Source organism: Oreochromis aureus, linkage group 15, assembly GCF_013358895.1.
Source record: "Oreochromis aureus strain Israel breed Guangdong linkage group 15, ZZ_aureus, whole genome shotgun sequence".
In the NCBI taxonomy this organism is placed as follows: domain Eukaryota; kingdom Metazoa; phylum Chordata; class Actinopteri; order Cichliformes; family Cichlidae; genus Oreochromis; species Oreochromis aureus.
The window spans coordinates 37,651,567-37,668,470 of record NC_052956.1 but is presented as its reverse complement, the minus strand read 5'-3'; the positions used below and the strand labels follow the sequence as shown (position 1 = coordinate 37,668,470).

At 40.0% G+C, this 16,904-nt stretch overlaps 2 protein-coding genes across 2 annotated transcripts; both read left to right on the top strand.

The window, feature by feature from the left end:
• The first annotated feature begins 120 nt into the window (after nucleotides 1-120).
• Nucleotides 121-5,040, top strand: zranb2 (zinc finger, RAN-binding domain containing 2). The gene is made up of 10 exons (XM_031742090.2): nucleotides 121-284; nucleotides 910-962; nucleotides 1,082-1,190; nucleotides 1,966-2,048; nucleotides 2,140-2,216; nucleotides 2,344-2,499; nucleotides 2,601-2,776; nucleotides 3,149-3,208; nucleotides 3,789-3,938; nucleotides 4,160-5,040. Exons 1-10 carry the CDS (start codon nucleotides 229-231, stop codon nucleotides 4,215-4,217), a joined length of 978 nt encoding a protein of 325 aa, XP_031597950.1. The 5' UTR covers nucleotides 121-228; the 3' UTR covers nucleotides 4,218-5,040.
• A 2,634-nt stretch (nucleotides 5,041-7,674) lies between these two features.
• Nucleotides 7,675-13,168, top strand: ptger3 (prostaglandin E receptor 3 (subtype EP3)). Its single transcript, XM_031742084.2, has 2 exons — nucleotides 7,675-8,601; nucleotides 9,223-13,168. Exons 1-2 carry the CDS (start codon nucleotides 7,804-7,806, stop codon nucleotides 9,517-9,519), a joined length of 1,095 nt encoding a protein of 364 aa, XP_031597944.1. The 5' UTR covers nucleotides 7,675-7,803; the 3' UTR covers nucleotides 9,520-13,168.
• The last annotated feature ends 3,736 nt before the right edge of the window (nucleotides 13,169-16,904 follow it).

The following is a 16,904-nucleotide window of genomic DNA, read 5'->3' as shown; positions in this document are numbered from 1 at the left end:
ACTGCTCAGAGTATCAAAACATAAATGACACTCGACTTTATAATGAAAAGTGTTTGTCATTATATAAATGTCCACTTTCAGAGCAGGAGGAAGTGGCTTTAAATAAGTACCGGCAGCCGCCTGAAGGTGGCAGTGTAGGCAGGGTGGAGATAGCTTCTGCTGCATGGACATAGTGGTGAGCGCAGCGTAGTCTGCCAGCGAGGTTAGGTAGAGCTTAAAGGCGCTAAAATGTCAGGGAAGAGTTTTCGAGTCAGCGACGGGGACTGGATATGCCCGGATAAAAAGTACGTACTCCAACACAGTGAATAAATCACAGTATGTGGGGCTCTGTGTAGCAGTAGACTGGTGCTTAGTGTGCAGCTGTTAACAGGCAGGTTAGCAAGTGTAGGCCTTTTAGCATGTGACTCATGCTAATGTTCAGCAGCTCAATAAAATGGCTCACTTTCACTCATAATTTCGGCCTAGAACAGAACAGAATGAACACGATCGGTTTCAAGCTTAGATGCTGGAGAATATCAGTGCAAGGGGGGATATTGGGTGCTAGTTTCTCCTGGGCGCAGAAATGCTATTTAGCACGCTAGCCGTGGTTAGCTAACGTGGGTTGGGTGTTTGCACTCGCTGCTGTTGTGGGTGGTGTTTACGATGTTGTAGAGGCCAAGTGGTCATGAGTGAAGAGTCTTTATCCGGAGTCAGCAGTATCGTGTTTCCAGTGAACTCCGTTAAATGCGTACGGACACAGTTGCTGCACTTGTCGCGCCTCAGGCTTATGACAGAGGGTGTCTGAGGAAGTAGCACAGGCTAATGGAGAGATGAATAAACTGCACCAGCCTGCAGCGAGTGAGGAACGAGCTCAAACCTTACCTGCATATAAAATTTTGTTTTAGTTTTTTGTAAATGTTGCTTTTGCAGGTGTGGAAATGTGAACTTTGCCAGAAGGACAAGTTGCAACAGATGTGGTAGAGGTGAGTCCCCCTTCTCTATCTTATTGCTGTTATATAAAACTTGAGAATGCAAATAATCTTTATTCTGTGCATAATCCTTTAAAAATATGTTGGTTTAATTTACTGTATTTTTAATGCAGAAAAAACTACAGAAGCGAAGATGATGAAGGCAGGAGGGACGGAGATTGGAAAAACACTCGCTGAAAAGAGTCGAGGCCTCTTCAGTGCGAATGACTGGCAATGCAAAACGTATGATATCATCACAAAAAGCATCTTGGCACCATATCAGATAGGTGTCTTTGGTATTTGTTTTTCACTTGCACAGGAGGCGGCATAAAGTGCAAGAAATAAAGATTTCATAATTTGCGAGTGAGGCAGGGTCCAAATTACCAATCACTATTTTAGCTGATTGCTGAAAATGTGCAAAAAGTACTAATAAATGCCAGAAAAATATTTTATTTTCTCATTTATATTCGTAACTTGTACCTCCAGCATCGGATCCAAGTTTGATACTCTGTCTTTTCTAACATAAAAAAAAAAAATAGTCTTCTTTGGCATATTTGCATATATGCAAAAATCACTTTCCATAAATACAAATTATTTAAGAAGAACTTACAATGAGTCCCGCATCGGATGTAATATCAGAGTTTTTGTACAGGAGTCTGTGGTGTAACACATTTGCAAGAAATTTGACGCTTGCAATCCGAATACGCAAAATATGCTGCTTAACCACGCAACATTTAATGGTTTGCATTGTTACAGACAAATGAGAGCAATCAGAGTTTGTAACACTGCAAGCTCCAGTTTACTTGATTGACAAGCTACGGGCAATATGACACAGAAATATGAGATTTTCCATGTGTCACACACGAGTTAGAAGTTAACTTGCCAACCTTTGCTGTAAACTAGATGCTGTTTGTGGACACCTTCATCTGGGATATTGTTGTAACAAATAGTGTTGCTGCTTTTTGGATATAATAGTACTCTAACCAGCATTTGCCTCCACCTTCTTGTGTGCGTAAAGATGTGGAAATGTGAATTGGGCGAGACGGTCAGAGTGCAACATGTGCAACACCCCCAAATATGCCAAGCTTGAAGAAAGAACAGGTAACTCAATATGTTATCTGTAAATATTTTTGTTGTTTGTTACTTTGATCATTAGTTATTGATGGGTTTTTTTCTTATGTATTGCTTTCAGGTTACGGTGGAGGGTTCAATGAAAGGGAGAATGTGGAATATATCGAACGGGAGGAATCTGACGGTGAATATGATGAGGTAAGTGTCATCTGGTACCCGAAGATTGCTGCTCTGATGTTTGACGAGTGAAAGATTTTAGCTTCAGAGGAAGCCAACATTGGCAGTGTTCAGATTTATAGAGATGTGCTGTTTCTTATTCCACCAGTTTGGTAGGAAAAAGAAAAAATACCGTGGGAAGAGCAACAGCACGTCTTCCTCAAAAGAAAGTGAAAAGAAGGAAGTGCCAAAAGAGGAAGAGGAGGAGGAAGAAGACGAAGAGGAGGAGGATGAAGACGGTGACCTGTCCAAATACAAATTGGATGTAAGATTGGTGATTGTAAATTAAAAAAACAATCTGGATAATATCAAATTATTTTATTAAAAACAAAGAAGCACAACAACAAAAAAGCACTTCCTTTGCAGGATGATGAGGAGGAAGATGATGATGAAGATGGTGACCTGTCAAAGTACGACCTGATTGCCAGTGACGAAGACGACGATAAGCCAGCTAAGAAAAAAGGCAGCCGCTCCGGTTCATCCCGCTCCCGTTCCCGCTCCTCCTCGCGCTCCTCCAGCTCCAGTTCACGGTCTAGGTCCAGGTAAAAGGGTACAGGTCAAGGGTAACTCCGGGCAAAATGTCAGTATCGGCTCAATCTTCTTCTGATTTACTAATCAACATCAATTAAATGTCCTGTTGTGCTCATTTGTTGTCCTCCCTCTTCTAAACCCTTACCTTGTATTCATTCATATGGGATCCATGTGTGTAGGATATTGTTGTTTTTCCTGTTTTCATTACTTTAATTCCAGCCACCCCGTAGGTGTATTGAATACTCGCCGATGCTTTGAGGCAGTTTTAAGTATTTCCTAAGAGTAGCTTGCTGTTAATTGTGCCTATTTCCTCATTACCACCCTGCATAGCTCTGTTCCTGTGTAGAAAATATTGGAAAGGTTTTGTGTTTTTTGTCTTTCAGATCCCGCTCTAGAAGCTCATCCAGTTCCAGATCTGGATCTCGCTCGAGGTCCCGCTCCAGGTGAATGAGGTGACATGCACTCTCTCCCGTTAGGGAGTGTATGTGTGGGGCAGAAGGCTCCACAGCAGTCCTTTTACTTAGCTCACGTTATAGCAGGGGGTTTTTGTTCGTTTTTTTTTCCAAATTATCTGCTGAGAGGGAGAAAATTAAAAGTCAGGGTTGAAGTTTAATGTAGTAAATCGTTTTCAGTCACTTTATGTGGGCTTATTTTAGATTTCAATTAGGCCTGAGAGTACAATTAGTATTGAGTTTAAGGCTTACTTTAGCTTGTACGTGTAAATAGAGATCTCGGGTCTTTATCAAGCCTCTCTCGGGAGTTACTCCTGCTTTACCCACTGAGTTAACGGGACTATATTAAAAAGAGGCGCATTTTTCTTTATTTATTTACATTTAAAGTAATTCCAAGGACACTCAACCAGTGAGCCATACAGCATCTTGAGTCAAATGTTCTCAGTGTCAGTGATCCGTAGCAAAGTGCTCCTAATCCCCTCCTAATCAGAGAAGCTTGATAGAGATACCCACATTGGTGAGACCCTGTCGTACCTTACTGACCTCACTGCTTGGTTTATTCCTCATAAAGATCCAGCTCCAGGTCTGGAAAGGGCTCCTCTCCCCGGAAGAGGTCCCGCTCCCCCTCCTCCTCACCTGAGAGGAGACAGAAGCGCAGTCGCTCCAGGTCGTCATCTGGAGGGAGAAAACGGAGGCGTTCTAGATCGCGTTCGTCCGAAAGGTTTGGGTTTCTGTGGAATACCACAATGGCACTGATTGTTGTTAGCCATGTGTCGCCTGGCTTATGGGAATTCAGTTTTACAGAAATACGTTCACACTTTTGCCACGTTTATAACGCTTTTTATTTATTCTGACCTTGTACTTGGTTATGCATAAACTGAGTGTTAATGGAAAAGCGTGCTAACCTGTTTCTTCTTCCCATGGTGTTTTGTTTGATTTCAGGCGGCGTGGCCACTCTTCAGGATCGTCCCATTCTGGCTCCAGTTCAAAAAAGAAATAACTTTATTACTGTCTTTAATACAAGAAAAGGAATCCTAGTGGAAGTGCATGTTGTGTTGCCAAAAAACAAAGACAAAAAAAACCAACCATCCTTTCAGCATACTTTCATTAAAAGTCTTAAACCCCTCCCAGAGAAAGAGAGGCAGCAGCTCCCTTTTTAAAACCACATTCATCCCGATATGTGACAAGTGTTTGTATAGGTTTCCAATAAACATAAATGTTTGGTCCTATATGAAAATCAGATATAGTGTCAAGAGGCTGTATTCCATTTTAAACCCACTTAATATCTTCATGGCAGTACACTTAGTTTCTGAAAAAATCGGAGCAAAATCTGTCCTTTTGGGGTTTTTTTTAATTTTTCCCTTATGGGCCCTAAGAGACGCCAATGATTTTTCTAACAACTTACATGGTTTGTTTTTTTAAGTAAGGGTGAAGTTCTTCAGCACCAATTTAGCCGACTTGTGGTTTAGCTATGAATTTTGGCCTGTTTGTTTGATTTTGATGATAAATGTCCTCTATTTTGTGTTTTCAAGGTAAGTATTTTACTTTTTGATAATGCTTGTTTTAAGTACGTTCTTGGTTGCTCGGTTTAGGTTTAATTTTTGTTTTCTTTTACATAATCGTGGCATATTTGGACTCCATGCTACCGATTATTTCTTTGAATTTGTCATGAAACAAATTAATTCATTTTTTTCCCTTTTTGCTCCAGATTAGTGCAGAAAGAGTAGCATTTCTGGTAACATGTGGCAGTACAGTCTTTACTAATTAAAATACCTGAAATGTACTTGTGTAAATAAAATTCTGTCAACATTGCTTCCTGTTAATACTGTGTTTGATATTAAGATTTTATTGAGGGGTTGGGGTTTTTACATCAAGCTGTTTTAATTCTAAATTGAGGAAATGTGTAAAAGTTCGGCGAGAGGGGAAAGTATATAAAAATAAATATATATATATATATATATATATAGAGAGAGAGAGAGAGAGATTTTTTAAAGTTGTGGTAGTATGTTTTCTCTAAGCACTTTGCAAAGCTCATCTTAACAGTAAGTGATCTTAACTTTTGTGGCCTTAGGCTATGGGCTGAAAGTTTCCATATTTACAAATATCAACACCAGATTTCATCCTAATCTACACTACTGTAAATCTAAAAAACAAATGCATCTACAATAACTTTTTTCTGTACTGCTTATTACTGAACTAATAAGGTCTTTTCACTGAACTCAGTTCTCAGTGTGGTCAACAGGTGGCAGATGTTGCCCGAGCTGGTAATCTGAGCTGAAGCAATGGCAATATTGCTTGATTAAAATTCTTTAGGGCTCGAAGTTATACCCTTTAAATTAACAATCGCCTTGGAAGTGAAGCCGTTTGCCACTGTCATGGTCTGTGTTGATAAATTCCACGGATTTATTCAAGGGTACATGGATGGGAAAATAAACCCACTGGTCAAGTTTACATTTATTGGCTTGATAGATAAAAGCAATAAACAACCGGAAAAGGAATTTGGGCCACATAGTCAACTTCTTTACAAAATTGCCATTTCCTGGCACAATTATTAAAGTACATTTAACTTCAAGTTTTGTGAGATTCATACTGAACCAAAAACTATAACACAATAGTTCAAAGTAAATAGCTGAAGTAATGCAATATAAATAATAGGGTACTTGCTACACAAAATGCTCAGGTTTTAAAATCTTATGTTTAAAAAGTAGGTGAAACTTAAATACAGTTGAGTGCTAAGTGTAGTGTGTGATTTTCATATGTGTGTGTATATATATACATATACACACACCAAATGACAGCAACATCAGGAACACGAGAATCTGGAGAAGTACCAAGGACTCAGAGAAGAGCTCTAGAAGATGTGGAAGGTGAGGGTAAAAGTGGTAATTGGAGCACTCTGTGCAGCGACTCCCAAGCTAGGCGAGTGGCTCCAGTAGATCCCAGGAACAACATCTGGGATCTCTGTCCAGAAGAGCGCAGTCCGGGGAAAAGCAGGATCCTCAAGCTCCCAGGCCTCTGATAGAAGCGCTTGCCCACAGAGGTGAGAGAGGAAGCTGGGACCTCAGGAGTTTAAAAAGCCAAATAAAACTGTAAAATTTGAATTGTGAGTATACTAAAATTATATGTAAAAAAGCTGTTTATGTCACAGTAAAATGGCTTTTTAAAATAAAGCAACAAGCAAGATAAAATTGCTTGGCCAACTTGGAAATACAGTATAGCAAAGTGTGAAATCTCTTAGTATAGGTGACAGTGCAAAGTTGATACAAATTGTTTTGATGGGGAATAGATTATTCTGCTGATAGACAAATGTGCTACAATGTAACATATTTGTAACATTGTAACAAAGAACTCTTTACAATGTAACAGTTACACTGTAAAGAGGTCTTCGTGGAAGATTTTTGCCCCAGGGTTGAAAAAATCCATATGTATATACATCCATATATATATATGTAATCCATATGTAAGTTCATAACAACATTTTGACTTACTGCTTACTCGTCACAAGAGTTTTGTATGTTTGTCTTTATGTACATTATAATCAACCCAGTCCTTTCAGGCTACTTAAAATATCTTTACAGAACGATGTTATCTTTATTGCATTATTGTTGCTCTTTTGGCCAGATCACTGTTGAAAAAAGACACGTTTAATGCCACAAACAGTCTTTATCCAGATAAATAAAGGGCATACAAAAGTCAACTTGCCAAAAACTGATTGCAGCTTCAATCTTGTGACGTTATTTCTGTCTGAAAATGATTTGATATCATTCATGGGAGATAGGTTTGACAGATTATAGCCCAACAACTCATTTACAACAGTTCAAATACCGGCAATCATTTGTTGGCAAATGCAGGAAATCACTTTTTGGCAGAGGATTACAACACCGGTATTTAAAGTGCTGTAAATAATTTTCTGGCCTACAATATGACAAACATGGCTATCAGACATAGAAGCTCCAATCAGCTTTTGGCAAAGTGACTTTTATTTATCGAGATAAAAGTTTTCATTGTTATTAAATGTATTTTTCAAGAGAGTCTTGCCATCAGGGAAACAGAAAAAGCCAATAAATATAACTTGTGTGTGAAAAGATATTTTAAGTGGCTAAAAGGATTGGATGGATTATAACGCGGGTACATCGTCATATAAAGATACTTGTAAGATAGTTAATTTCTTTATCTTTCATATAGCACCGTGTAAAGCGCCGGAATCCTGTTTACCAATATAAGTAAACATGTTAGATATAAAAGAAAACCACACAGAAACATCGATCGCTTTTTGGCACAACACCGGAGGGTCGATGTCTGGTCCCTACTTACCGGTGCCCTTATTCCAGACACGTAAGGACAGTGGTTATTAGAGCACAGTGAAAATATGGGCTTCCTTCGGACCCGAAATAGTCCCGCCTCCAGCGCTTAAAGGACACCTCGCGCTTTACGCATCGCATTCAGTTGGAGCACTTTGGGGCGCAAGATGATGCCGGACCGACACGCACGGGGTAACAGCTGTACATAAGTATACACCTTCAGAAACAATCACTGGAATCAGCTTTGATTCTCTAGAGGGCTTGCACACCACCAGTGAAGAAGATATGCTGGACGCCAACGTCTCCAAGACACTGCGCCAAAGCAATTGCACAAATAATTCCAGTTGTGGATATGCATCAGTTGGATTTCCTATAACTATGATGATCACCGGAATGGTGGGCAACTCGTTAGCTCTTATCCTGGTGTGCATCTCCTACAGAAAGAAGGAAAATAAAAGGAAAAAGTCCTTCTTGCTTTGCATTGGATCTCTGGCGCTGACAGACCTGTTTGGGCAGCTTTTGACAAGTCCAATTGTGATTTCAGTTTACCAAAGTGGTATGGATTGGGATCGCATCGACAAATCTGGCAAGTTATGCGCCTTTTTTGGCGTGTGCATGACAACTTTTGGCCTGTGCGCTCTCTTCATGGCGAGTGCCATGGCGATCGAAAGGGCCTTGGCTATAACTAATCCGCACTGGTACTCGAATCACATGAAGACAAGTGTGACAAAGCAGATTTTAGCTGTTATATGGGGTCTTGTTTTGCTGTTTGCTCTGCTGCCAGTAGCAGGGGTCGGGGACTACACGCAGCAGTGGCCGGGCACCTGGTGCTTCATCAGCACGGTTGATGCCGAAGTCCCGGGGAATAGATTCTTCTCCACCACTTTTGCCATACTCGGGATTTCGGCTCTACTTATAACTCTTTTCTGCAATGTGGTGACGATCCGGGGCGTAGTTACCCGGTGTAAAACAAAATCAGGCACTTCTCAGTCTTCAAAGCAGTGGGAACGGCTCACCACGGAGACCGTCATCCAGTTGTTAGGGATTATGTGCGTCCTGCTTATATGCTGGTCTCCTCTGCTGGTATGTTTTTTACAGGCGACTGCAGGATATATATTTTCTTACAGTGTACTTGCGTAGGCATATTTTATAACAATGTGCTGTCATAGTTTCATATAGTTATGTCCCGTAAAGTAATGTTAAAAAAACACGGATTGATTTTTAATGTGTTTGTGTCAGTACTTGTCACAAACAGCTTTAAATCTGTATCCATCTTCTCCTCACATAAATGATGTCATGCATGTTTTCTCTGAAAGGCTGCTGCCTTTTGCCATTAAGAGGTAATCCACTTAGGGGTCCTGTTTAGGGATCTGCATAGTGCGCAATGAGATCATGGATTGTCAGTCACATATTTAACAGTCCCAGTGAGATATTAATAGAAGGCACAGCTCTGTGACAGCAGAGACCAACCGTGAAAATTAGTTTTTGCTCGTTCCCCAACAGGACTGTTGTTAGAGTGTGTTTCCGTTATATGATTTAATGAACGTAAAATATAGGCTTCTGTACACAAAATCAGAAACTATTTTCCAACCAGCAAGCGTTTGTTCAGTAAATTAAAGCTTTTGTCACTTAATGGCATGCTTTCTCCTCATTCTCTCAGTGTGAAAAAAAAAATAAAGTTCTGCCCAAACATCTTCCCCTCAGGTGCTGATGCTGAGGATGATCTCCACCCAGGTCTCGTCCGATCAGTGTAATTCAAAGGGAGCATCAAACCGCACCTCCAATCAGGATTTCCATCTAGATTGCAACTTCTTTCTGACGGCGATACGCTTGGCCTCCCTCAACCAGATCCTGGACCCGTGGGTCTATCTGCTTCTCAGGGAGATCCTCCTGCGCAAGTTCTGCATCATGGCTAATGCTGTCTCCAACTGCTCTTCAGAGGATCAGAAAGAGACGCATACAGCTCTTAACAAACAGAACCAAGAAACAAAACCTTCTTAACGCCCTCCTCTAAAATTAATCCAGCCTTGCGCAGTAATTCCTATCTTGTGATTCTGAAGCCAGGAGGGCTTTCTATCAGGATAATGAAACAGGCAAAAGAGTGAGAATGGATTTCTGCCCATGACAGGATATTGTGCAGCAGGAGCCAGTGTAGCCTCTGTTGCACTGATACTGAAATGAAAACTATCTTCTGAACATTCGTTTTGCATATAGCACATTCCATTCAAAGCCACCTAACCAGCATGCGGACGCATGACCGTGTCATCTCATGCAACAGGCTGCTGTGCAGTTACCAGGAACTCTATTGTCACCCGTTTTCATTTTTAAAAGCAAACTCAGTATTTCAGTATTGGGGCATTCAAACTGACTCACGTGGAAGTGCTGAATCTCATGCTCACTGCGTTCTGTAACTTGAAGCCATAAGCTAACTAAAAGACAAATGTTTCTTGTGAATGTCTGTGAGTGAAGGTACTGTAACTTGCTTAAATTAAGATGTACATATCTTTGGCATCTCTTACATGAAATGTAACCACTTGTTTGAAAACTGAAAGGAGCAACTAAAGGAAAATTCCAAACTGGAGCCAGTTGTAAATAACATTATTTATTAGTCTCTATGATATTTGCTGTTTCTGTGCTGAATGCCGATAATGCTACCTGCCTGGTATCCGTTGTATAGGCTATACTTTGTAAAGTTTATTGTATAGTTTAGCTGTACATGGTGTTCCTAGGGGAACAGCTGGGTCTACGACAATGTGAACTTTTAAAGTTTTTTTCTCCTGTATGTGAAATGCACAGGGAGACAGTTCGTAACTGTCCCGAACCATCCTTTTGAAATATGTTGAAGGCAAGTCATATGAAACGAATGCCCACATCTGGAGGTGTTTCACTGGATTAAAGGGTTTTAATGATCTGCGAGAACACAAGGTGTAACGACGAATGTGCCTAATTTCACTAGCCAAACCTGTTTGGACAAAAAAGAAAAGAAAGATTGTTATAGATTTTAACCAGTTACATCAATGAAAGTATAGACTGGTGATCATCATCAAGAACAGTGGTGCAATGAACACAGTCAATGTCAAAATGTTCAAAACCCCACAAAGTGTAACAAACTCCTAAACAGTTTATTTGAAGCTGCTTGCACAGCAGGCTGCCATCAGTCGTTAATGATGTGAGCCGGTCACATGAATGCACCTTTGCTGCTACTTGTGAATTTTTGCTGCAGGCACGTGATTTCGACATGTTTTTAGCCGTGTGATATATGCCTTTCATTCACTGGTGGGTTTCTTGGATACTGTGGACAGCCCCATTTGTATTCCACCATTGTTTCTTAGCATCCACTATATTTTGTCATTACAGCCCCAATCCTACCCCTAAATAGGTATTAATTATTAATTCCCTTTAATGTGTATAGTGCATTTTTTCCCCTGAGGTCTCAGATGAAGTCAGTGTCATTTCTAATGAGGTGGTTTGCTTCTAGTGCCACCAGAATAAATGTTGATGCTGCTGTTAGAAAAAACCATGGGCATGGTGGTGTAATTATCTTACGCCACCATATTTATGTTATTTTTTGTACTTGTTTTTGTACATACTGTTAATGTTTGACAGCCTCGAGACCCGGCTCATTCGCTGTCATGGTAACCTTCAGGCTACGGGGCAAATTCTTGTCACAACTCTGCCTTCTCAGCATATCAGCCAACTAGATTAGGCTGATGTACTCTCATCTCTGCCATGTCTGGTTTTGCCTTTGCCTTTCAGCTGCGAGAATGCACACAGGCTCAGTGGTAATGATCCGATCGGAAATTGTTGTCTGCAAAAAGCCATGTGAAAAATGAGCTTTTTCTCTTTGCTCGTATCTGTTCATCTGAGATTGAGTTTATCTTGTGTTAGTTGTGAAGGCTGAGTGCCTTACACTCAAAGGATTAACCTCGTTTGTTGTGTGAAAAAGGTGTCCCAGGGAACAAAACCTCTTTCAGGAGAGCATTGCACAGAGTGTTGCTGGCTACATTTGGCTGAATTTCACATATAACACCTAAGTGTTGTTACGCAGACACGAGTGGGTTTTATTTTAACGAAGCCTTCACAAACTGAGAAAATATTGACAGCACATGCTGTCAAGAATTTATCAGGGTATTAAATTTGCATCCCCACAGTATAAAACAAAATGAAATAATAATTACTTATTTAAACACTATTTTAACCCGACCTAATGGCCCAGTAAAAGCCTGAACAACATTTACAAGGAGTCCTCTCTGGCTTTCTGGATGGTAGCTATGTCCTATGAAATATGAATGTTAATTCGTTTCCAGGATGGTACAAAGTAATATGAGGCCTCCAAGATCTAATATTTGAAGCCAATAACAGCAAATTTTGGGATTTATTAAGAGGTGTGCACATTATTTCATAGTACTATCCAAATTGTGCATTAATCACTTTAAGACAAACCCAGTACCAATGCTATTAATGGACTATTGAATTTAGTTTTAACCATTTACTTAAACTGCATTCATCTGTGTCAGCACCTTTTTGAGCACACTGGTGTAACCTCCTCTAGCATCACAGGGAAGCTATGGTTGTGCAGTGACTTAAAAGAAAAAGAAAAACCTGCAGAACACAGCGATGCCAGCGACTCCACTTAGCCGAGTCGATAAAGCTTGGAAGTGATTTACTGATTGCCACTCGAGCTTTATGTCTATGTCTGTGATTTCAAGATAAGAAGAGGCTGTCTCTAAAACCGTTTGCTTGATCGACATTTTGCACTTAAACTTGCTTGGAATTGCAATATTTCCTTGGAAATCATTAAGGATCACTTTTTATCATTGTGGTAATCATTTTCTTTCCCCTCCTTTCTGAAACAACTATAAATCTCCTCAAGAATCACGTTTAGTCACCCTGTAAAAGTCAACTGTGTTTTTTCTTTTTCCATGTTTGCCGTTCAAGAAAGAATGATGTGACTTGGATCAGACTTTCTTGATTTTCTTGTTTTTGTTTGTATGAAGAAATGGCAGATTTCATGTAAAGGTGTAAAGAGCAGGTCACTGGTGATGTAAACTACTTACCGTTAAAAGGCAAGAAACAAGAGGTACGTGAGGAAAATGCTCCTCGAGTCTGTTAAAGAAGCACACAGTGGTGTCATGTATGCGCACAGTTCAATAGAAAGAGGTCTGGCCCACCAGCCAGGTTTCTCTAATGAATGTAAATAAGTACTGTTAAAGGTACACGTCCTCATATTTTCCTCCCATGCTGCTGCTTTTGAATGTTATTTGAGAACTCTGTGCGCTCTGACTGAAGTTTCACTAAATTCTTATAAACTCTGAGACCCGATTCTCAGACGAGGGCTATCTGCAAACTTTCACACAGCGACTTTGGCAGTGCGCTTGTGATTTTCATCCTGGGGTCAGGTGGGGAATGCTGTGACCTCTACAGCTTTGTGTTTTGGGGGTTTTTTCTGTCAAAGATAAAGTTATGATTATATGTACTTGATTTGTATCAGTTCAGCTTTTAATGCACTTTCAAATCATTCTGTTTCACTGCTTCAGGCTGAATATAACTGTGTTATTCGATTTTAAATAATAAGTCATTCATTGTCACACCAATTAAAGCAGCCTGTGAAATGTGAAGTGGTAATAAACTGCAATTAGTCTGAGCCAAACACAACATTTTTTTAAAAAACTGAGGAACCGGGATATTCTGGTACCCACTGGAATAAAAAATTTCGATGTGCTGCCAATTTGAGTCTGACAACGGATCTTTGCTGCGTTTACTTTCACCCTATTTGAATATCACACATGAACTGTGCTTTGAATTTTAGAATTTCTTCCCTTGTGTATGAAATCAATCAAGAAACAATGAAACTGTTAACATTCTTTACATGAAAAAGACAAAAGACATGAACTATTTTAAAAGTCACGTGTGGACTCGTAACTACTTTACATCTCGGCCTGCTGAGATTGTTGGAGTTATGAGAACGATGATTTGAGAGTAAGATGATTGTTGCTTGACGGTGAATGTTTTGGACATTGTAAATCTTTTGAATGCTGTTAACAACTCTAAAGCATGTGTATGCTTCTTGCGCTTCTTGAACTTGTGCAATGTGTTTCCAATGGACCAATAAAAAGAACAATGCTGCACTAAACACTGTTCTGATCAATCATTGCATAAAAGGGTTTTAATTCACATGTTTTCATCGTTTCGAGATACAGTCCCATGACAAGTGTTTACCCTCCTTCCTGACTTCTTAGTGTTTTGCATATTTTTCCCTTACATATTTCAGTTCGTCAGACAAACAAAAATAACCCAAGTTAACACAAAATGCAATTTTTAAGTGATAATTTCATTTAATAAGGGGGTTTGGTTAATTGGTGATTCTAAATTGCCCATAGATGTGGATGGATGGATGGATGGATGGATGGATGGATGGATGGATGGATGGATGGATGGATGGATACTACAATTAGTAAAACACATCACATATCTGATCTGTTTCATAGATACTGTTTGTTTCAAAGTGTAAAAATAACCCAAAGGTCAAGATGTCAAGAGGTGCACAGAAAAAGAGCCTGGAGTTTCCGTCTATGTGTTAGCCCCGAGACAGACTGGTAACCTGTCCAGTGTGCAAATGTGATAAGGATAAGCAGAAGGGGATGGACGGACGGACGGACGGATGGACGGACGGATGGATGGATGGACGGACGGACGGACGGACGGATGGATTATACTGTAACTCTAGCTTCAGTAACTTAGACTGCTTGTAATGAGGTTATGAGAGGACACTGTCTAGGCTACAATTAGTAAAACACATCACATATCTGATCTGTTGCATAGATACTGTTTGTTTCAAGGTGTAAAAGTAACCCAAAGGCCAAGTTGTCAAGAGGTGCACAGAAAAAGAGCCTGGAGTTTCCGTTCGATATGCCTGCCATAAATATAAGCTACGAGACCTTTTCATCACCTCACATTGACATTAGTGGCATCTAGGACTGGGTAGTTGGGGGGTGGAGGGGCTATCAAAATCTACCTGGCTTGTAAGTAATCCCTCGTCTGTGATTAACCACAGTTTTTTTTTGGAAAGCTGAGTTCAGTTTCACTAGCCACATCACTGCTAGACCTACTGAACGACAAAGTAGGCTGAAACATCTGTAAAAGAAAGACATCGTGCCTCAAAGGAACAGCTGAGAAACAAAGTTGTTGACATCTATTGATCTAGAAAACAGTTGTGAAGCTATTTCAAAGAGCGCATCAAACAGTCAACCAGGAAGTCACAAAAGAACCCAGAACAACATTCAAAGAACTGCAGGCCTCAGTTAAGATCAGAGTACATGATTCAACAATAACAAAGAGACTAAGCAAAAAATGGCATCCATGGAAGATTTCCAAGGGGAAAAACACTTTTGACCAAAAAGAATACAAAGGTTCGTCTCACATTTGCCAAAAACAAATATCCTGATGATCCTCAAGACTGTTGGGAAAATATTCTGTGGACTGATGAGAGTACAGTTGGGTGTACATAAGTAACCTATTAAATTTTATTATGTAAGAAAAAAAGAATGCAGGATGCCTTATTTCTGGAAACCACACAACACTATTGCCGGTATCTGAGAAAAGCACTGGGTCACTAAGAGCCTGCTCTCATCCCTAAGTACTTGCACTAGAACTAAACGCAAACTATTTGTGTAACTATAAATACACCAATATATGTCAAAAGTGGTCTGACTTTCTCAGTAGCTTTTACATAACCTTAATAGATCTATGTTCTGCGATTATGGCCATTAATGAGTCATTCCTGACACTTTAGCTTTCCAATATTTGTGCTGTCATGACGTCAAGCTCTCCTCATTCTCAAGTTTTTTGTCACGACTCCCATCAAGTGACTGAAAAGGTGCTTTATCTGAGCCACTCAGTCTGACCCTCATGTTTTAAAGCCCCCTGCAAGAACAGCATTCTGTCTTTCTGCTTCACATACTCCCCGTCTCCTCCTTAATGTCCTAAGAGTCTTGTCCAAAGTTTACTTCAGCCATCTTCTAACTCAACCCCGTTACCCTCCTCTGGACTGGATGAACGGACTCAGACAGAGTGAAAAAAGAGGACAGGAGCTTAGACTATAATCACTATACTTTATTGATCAAAAGTGTACATCAGAGTTCCTCACTGAAGGGGAAATTATGACCAAGGCACAATTTATAAACTGTTAAAAAGCTCCTGAAAAGCAGGTATGTTTGCTTCATTTTTGTTCCAGTTATCATGCAGAAAAGTGCTGTTTGCATTGTTTTATTTCATATCTGCTACACTGAGTGTGTAGTGCTTATCTACCCTGTTTTTTTTGCAGTGCTGTAGCTGGTGTAGGTCCCCAGCCACGAGAGTGGTCGAGTTTACTTTGTGGTAATATCCTTTCAGTCCTTTCTGGGTGTGCAAAAGATGTTTATTCTGTTTGTAGTTTTGGTAGCATACTTTCAGCACATCGGCCATGCTGAGTTATGTGCCGTAGCTCCCACATTAAAATACTTCAACCCTTAACCTCTTTTATAGATTTGATCTCGGTGACCCTAATTATTACTAAAACAGCCTTTTTATGACTGCCTTTTTATCAGTGTTTGCTTTATTATTGAACTTGACCTGCAAGGTTATTCAGGTGTGGACGAAAGCATTTCAGATTAATATGAAACCCTAATATAGTAAAATGCTTACTTAGATGGTGATAATTTAAAAATAATAGGCAGGTTATGCAGTTAGTGGGGTTAGGTTAATTGGTGATTCTAAATTGCCCATAGGTGTGAAAGTGAGTGCGAATGGTTGTCTGTCTATGTGTTAGCCCCGAGACAGACTGGTAACCTGTCCAGTGTGCGAACGTGATAAGGATAAGCAGAAGGGGATGGATGGATGGATGGATAATGGATGGATGGACGGATGGATGAATTATACTGTAACTCTAGCTTCAGTAACTTAGACTGCTTGTAATGAGGTTATGAGAGGACACTGTCTAGGCTACAATTAGTAAAACACATCACATATCTGATCTGTTGCATAGATACTGTTTGTTTCAAGGTGTAAAAATAACCCAAAGGCCAAGTTTTCGAGAGGTGCACAGAAAAAGAGCCTGGAGTTTCCGTTCGATATGCCTGCCACAAATATAAGCTACGAGACCTTTTCATCACCTCACATTGACATTAGTGGCGTCTGGGACTATTTTAGAGGTTGAAATTCAATCAGTCATGAATTATGTAAATCAATCCGATATGCATGGTGTATACTTCTTTTATTGCTGAGTAAGAAGACTTACTGCATTTGATTTTTTCTAGTGGGCTCATTAAAGGTCTTAGCTGCCCATTGCTCATCTCTGTTAAGCTCAATACAGTGAGTATAATAGGATTTTTATGAGGGAGACACATAAA

Coding starts and splice junctions, on each gene's coding strand:
- zranb2 (XM_031742090.2), top strand. CDS start 229: ATGTCAGGGAAGAGTTTTCGAGTCAGCGACGGGGACTGGATATGCCCG. Junction 2,049..2,139: donor CAAGCTTGAAGAAAGAACAG/GTAACTCAATAT, acceptor TATTGCTTTCAG/GTTACGGTGGAGGGTTCAAT. Junction 2,777..3,148: donor AGTTCACGGTCTAGGTCCAG/GTAAAAGGGTAC, acceptor TTTGTCTTTCAG/ATCCCGCTCTAGAAGCTCAT.
- ptger3 (XM_031742084.2), top strand. CDS start 7,804: ATGCTGGACGCCAACGTCTCCAAGACACTGCGCCAAAGCAATTGCACA. Junction 8,602..9,222: donor TATGCTGGTCTCCTCTGCTG/GTATGTTTTTTA, acceptor TCTTCCCCTCAG/GTGCTGATGCTGAGGATGAT.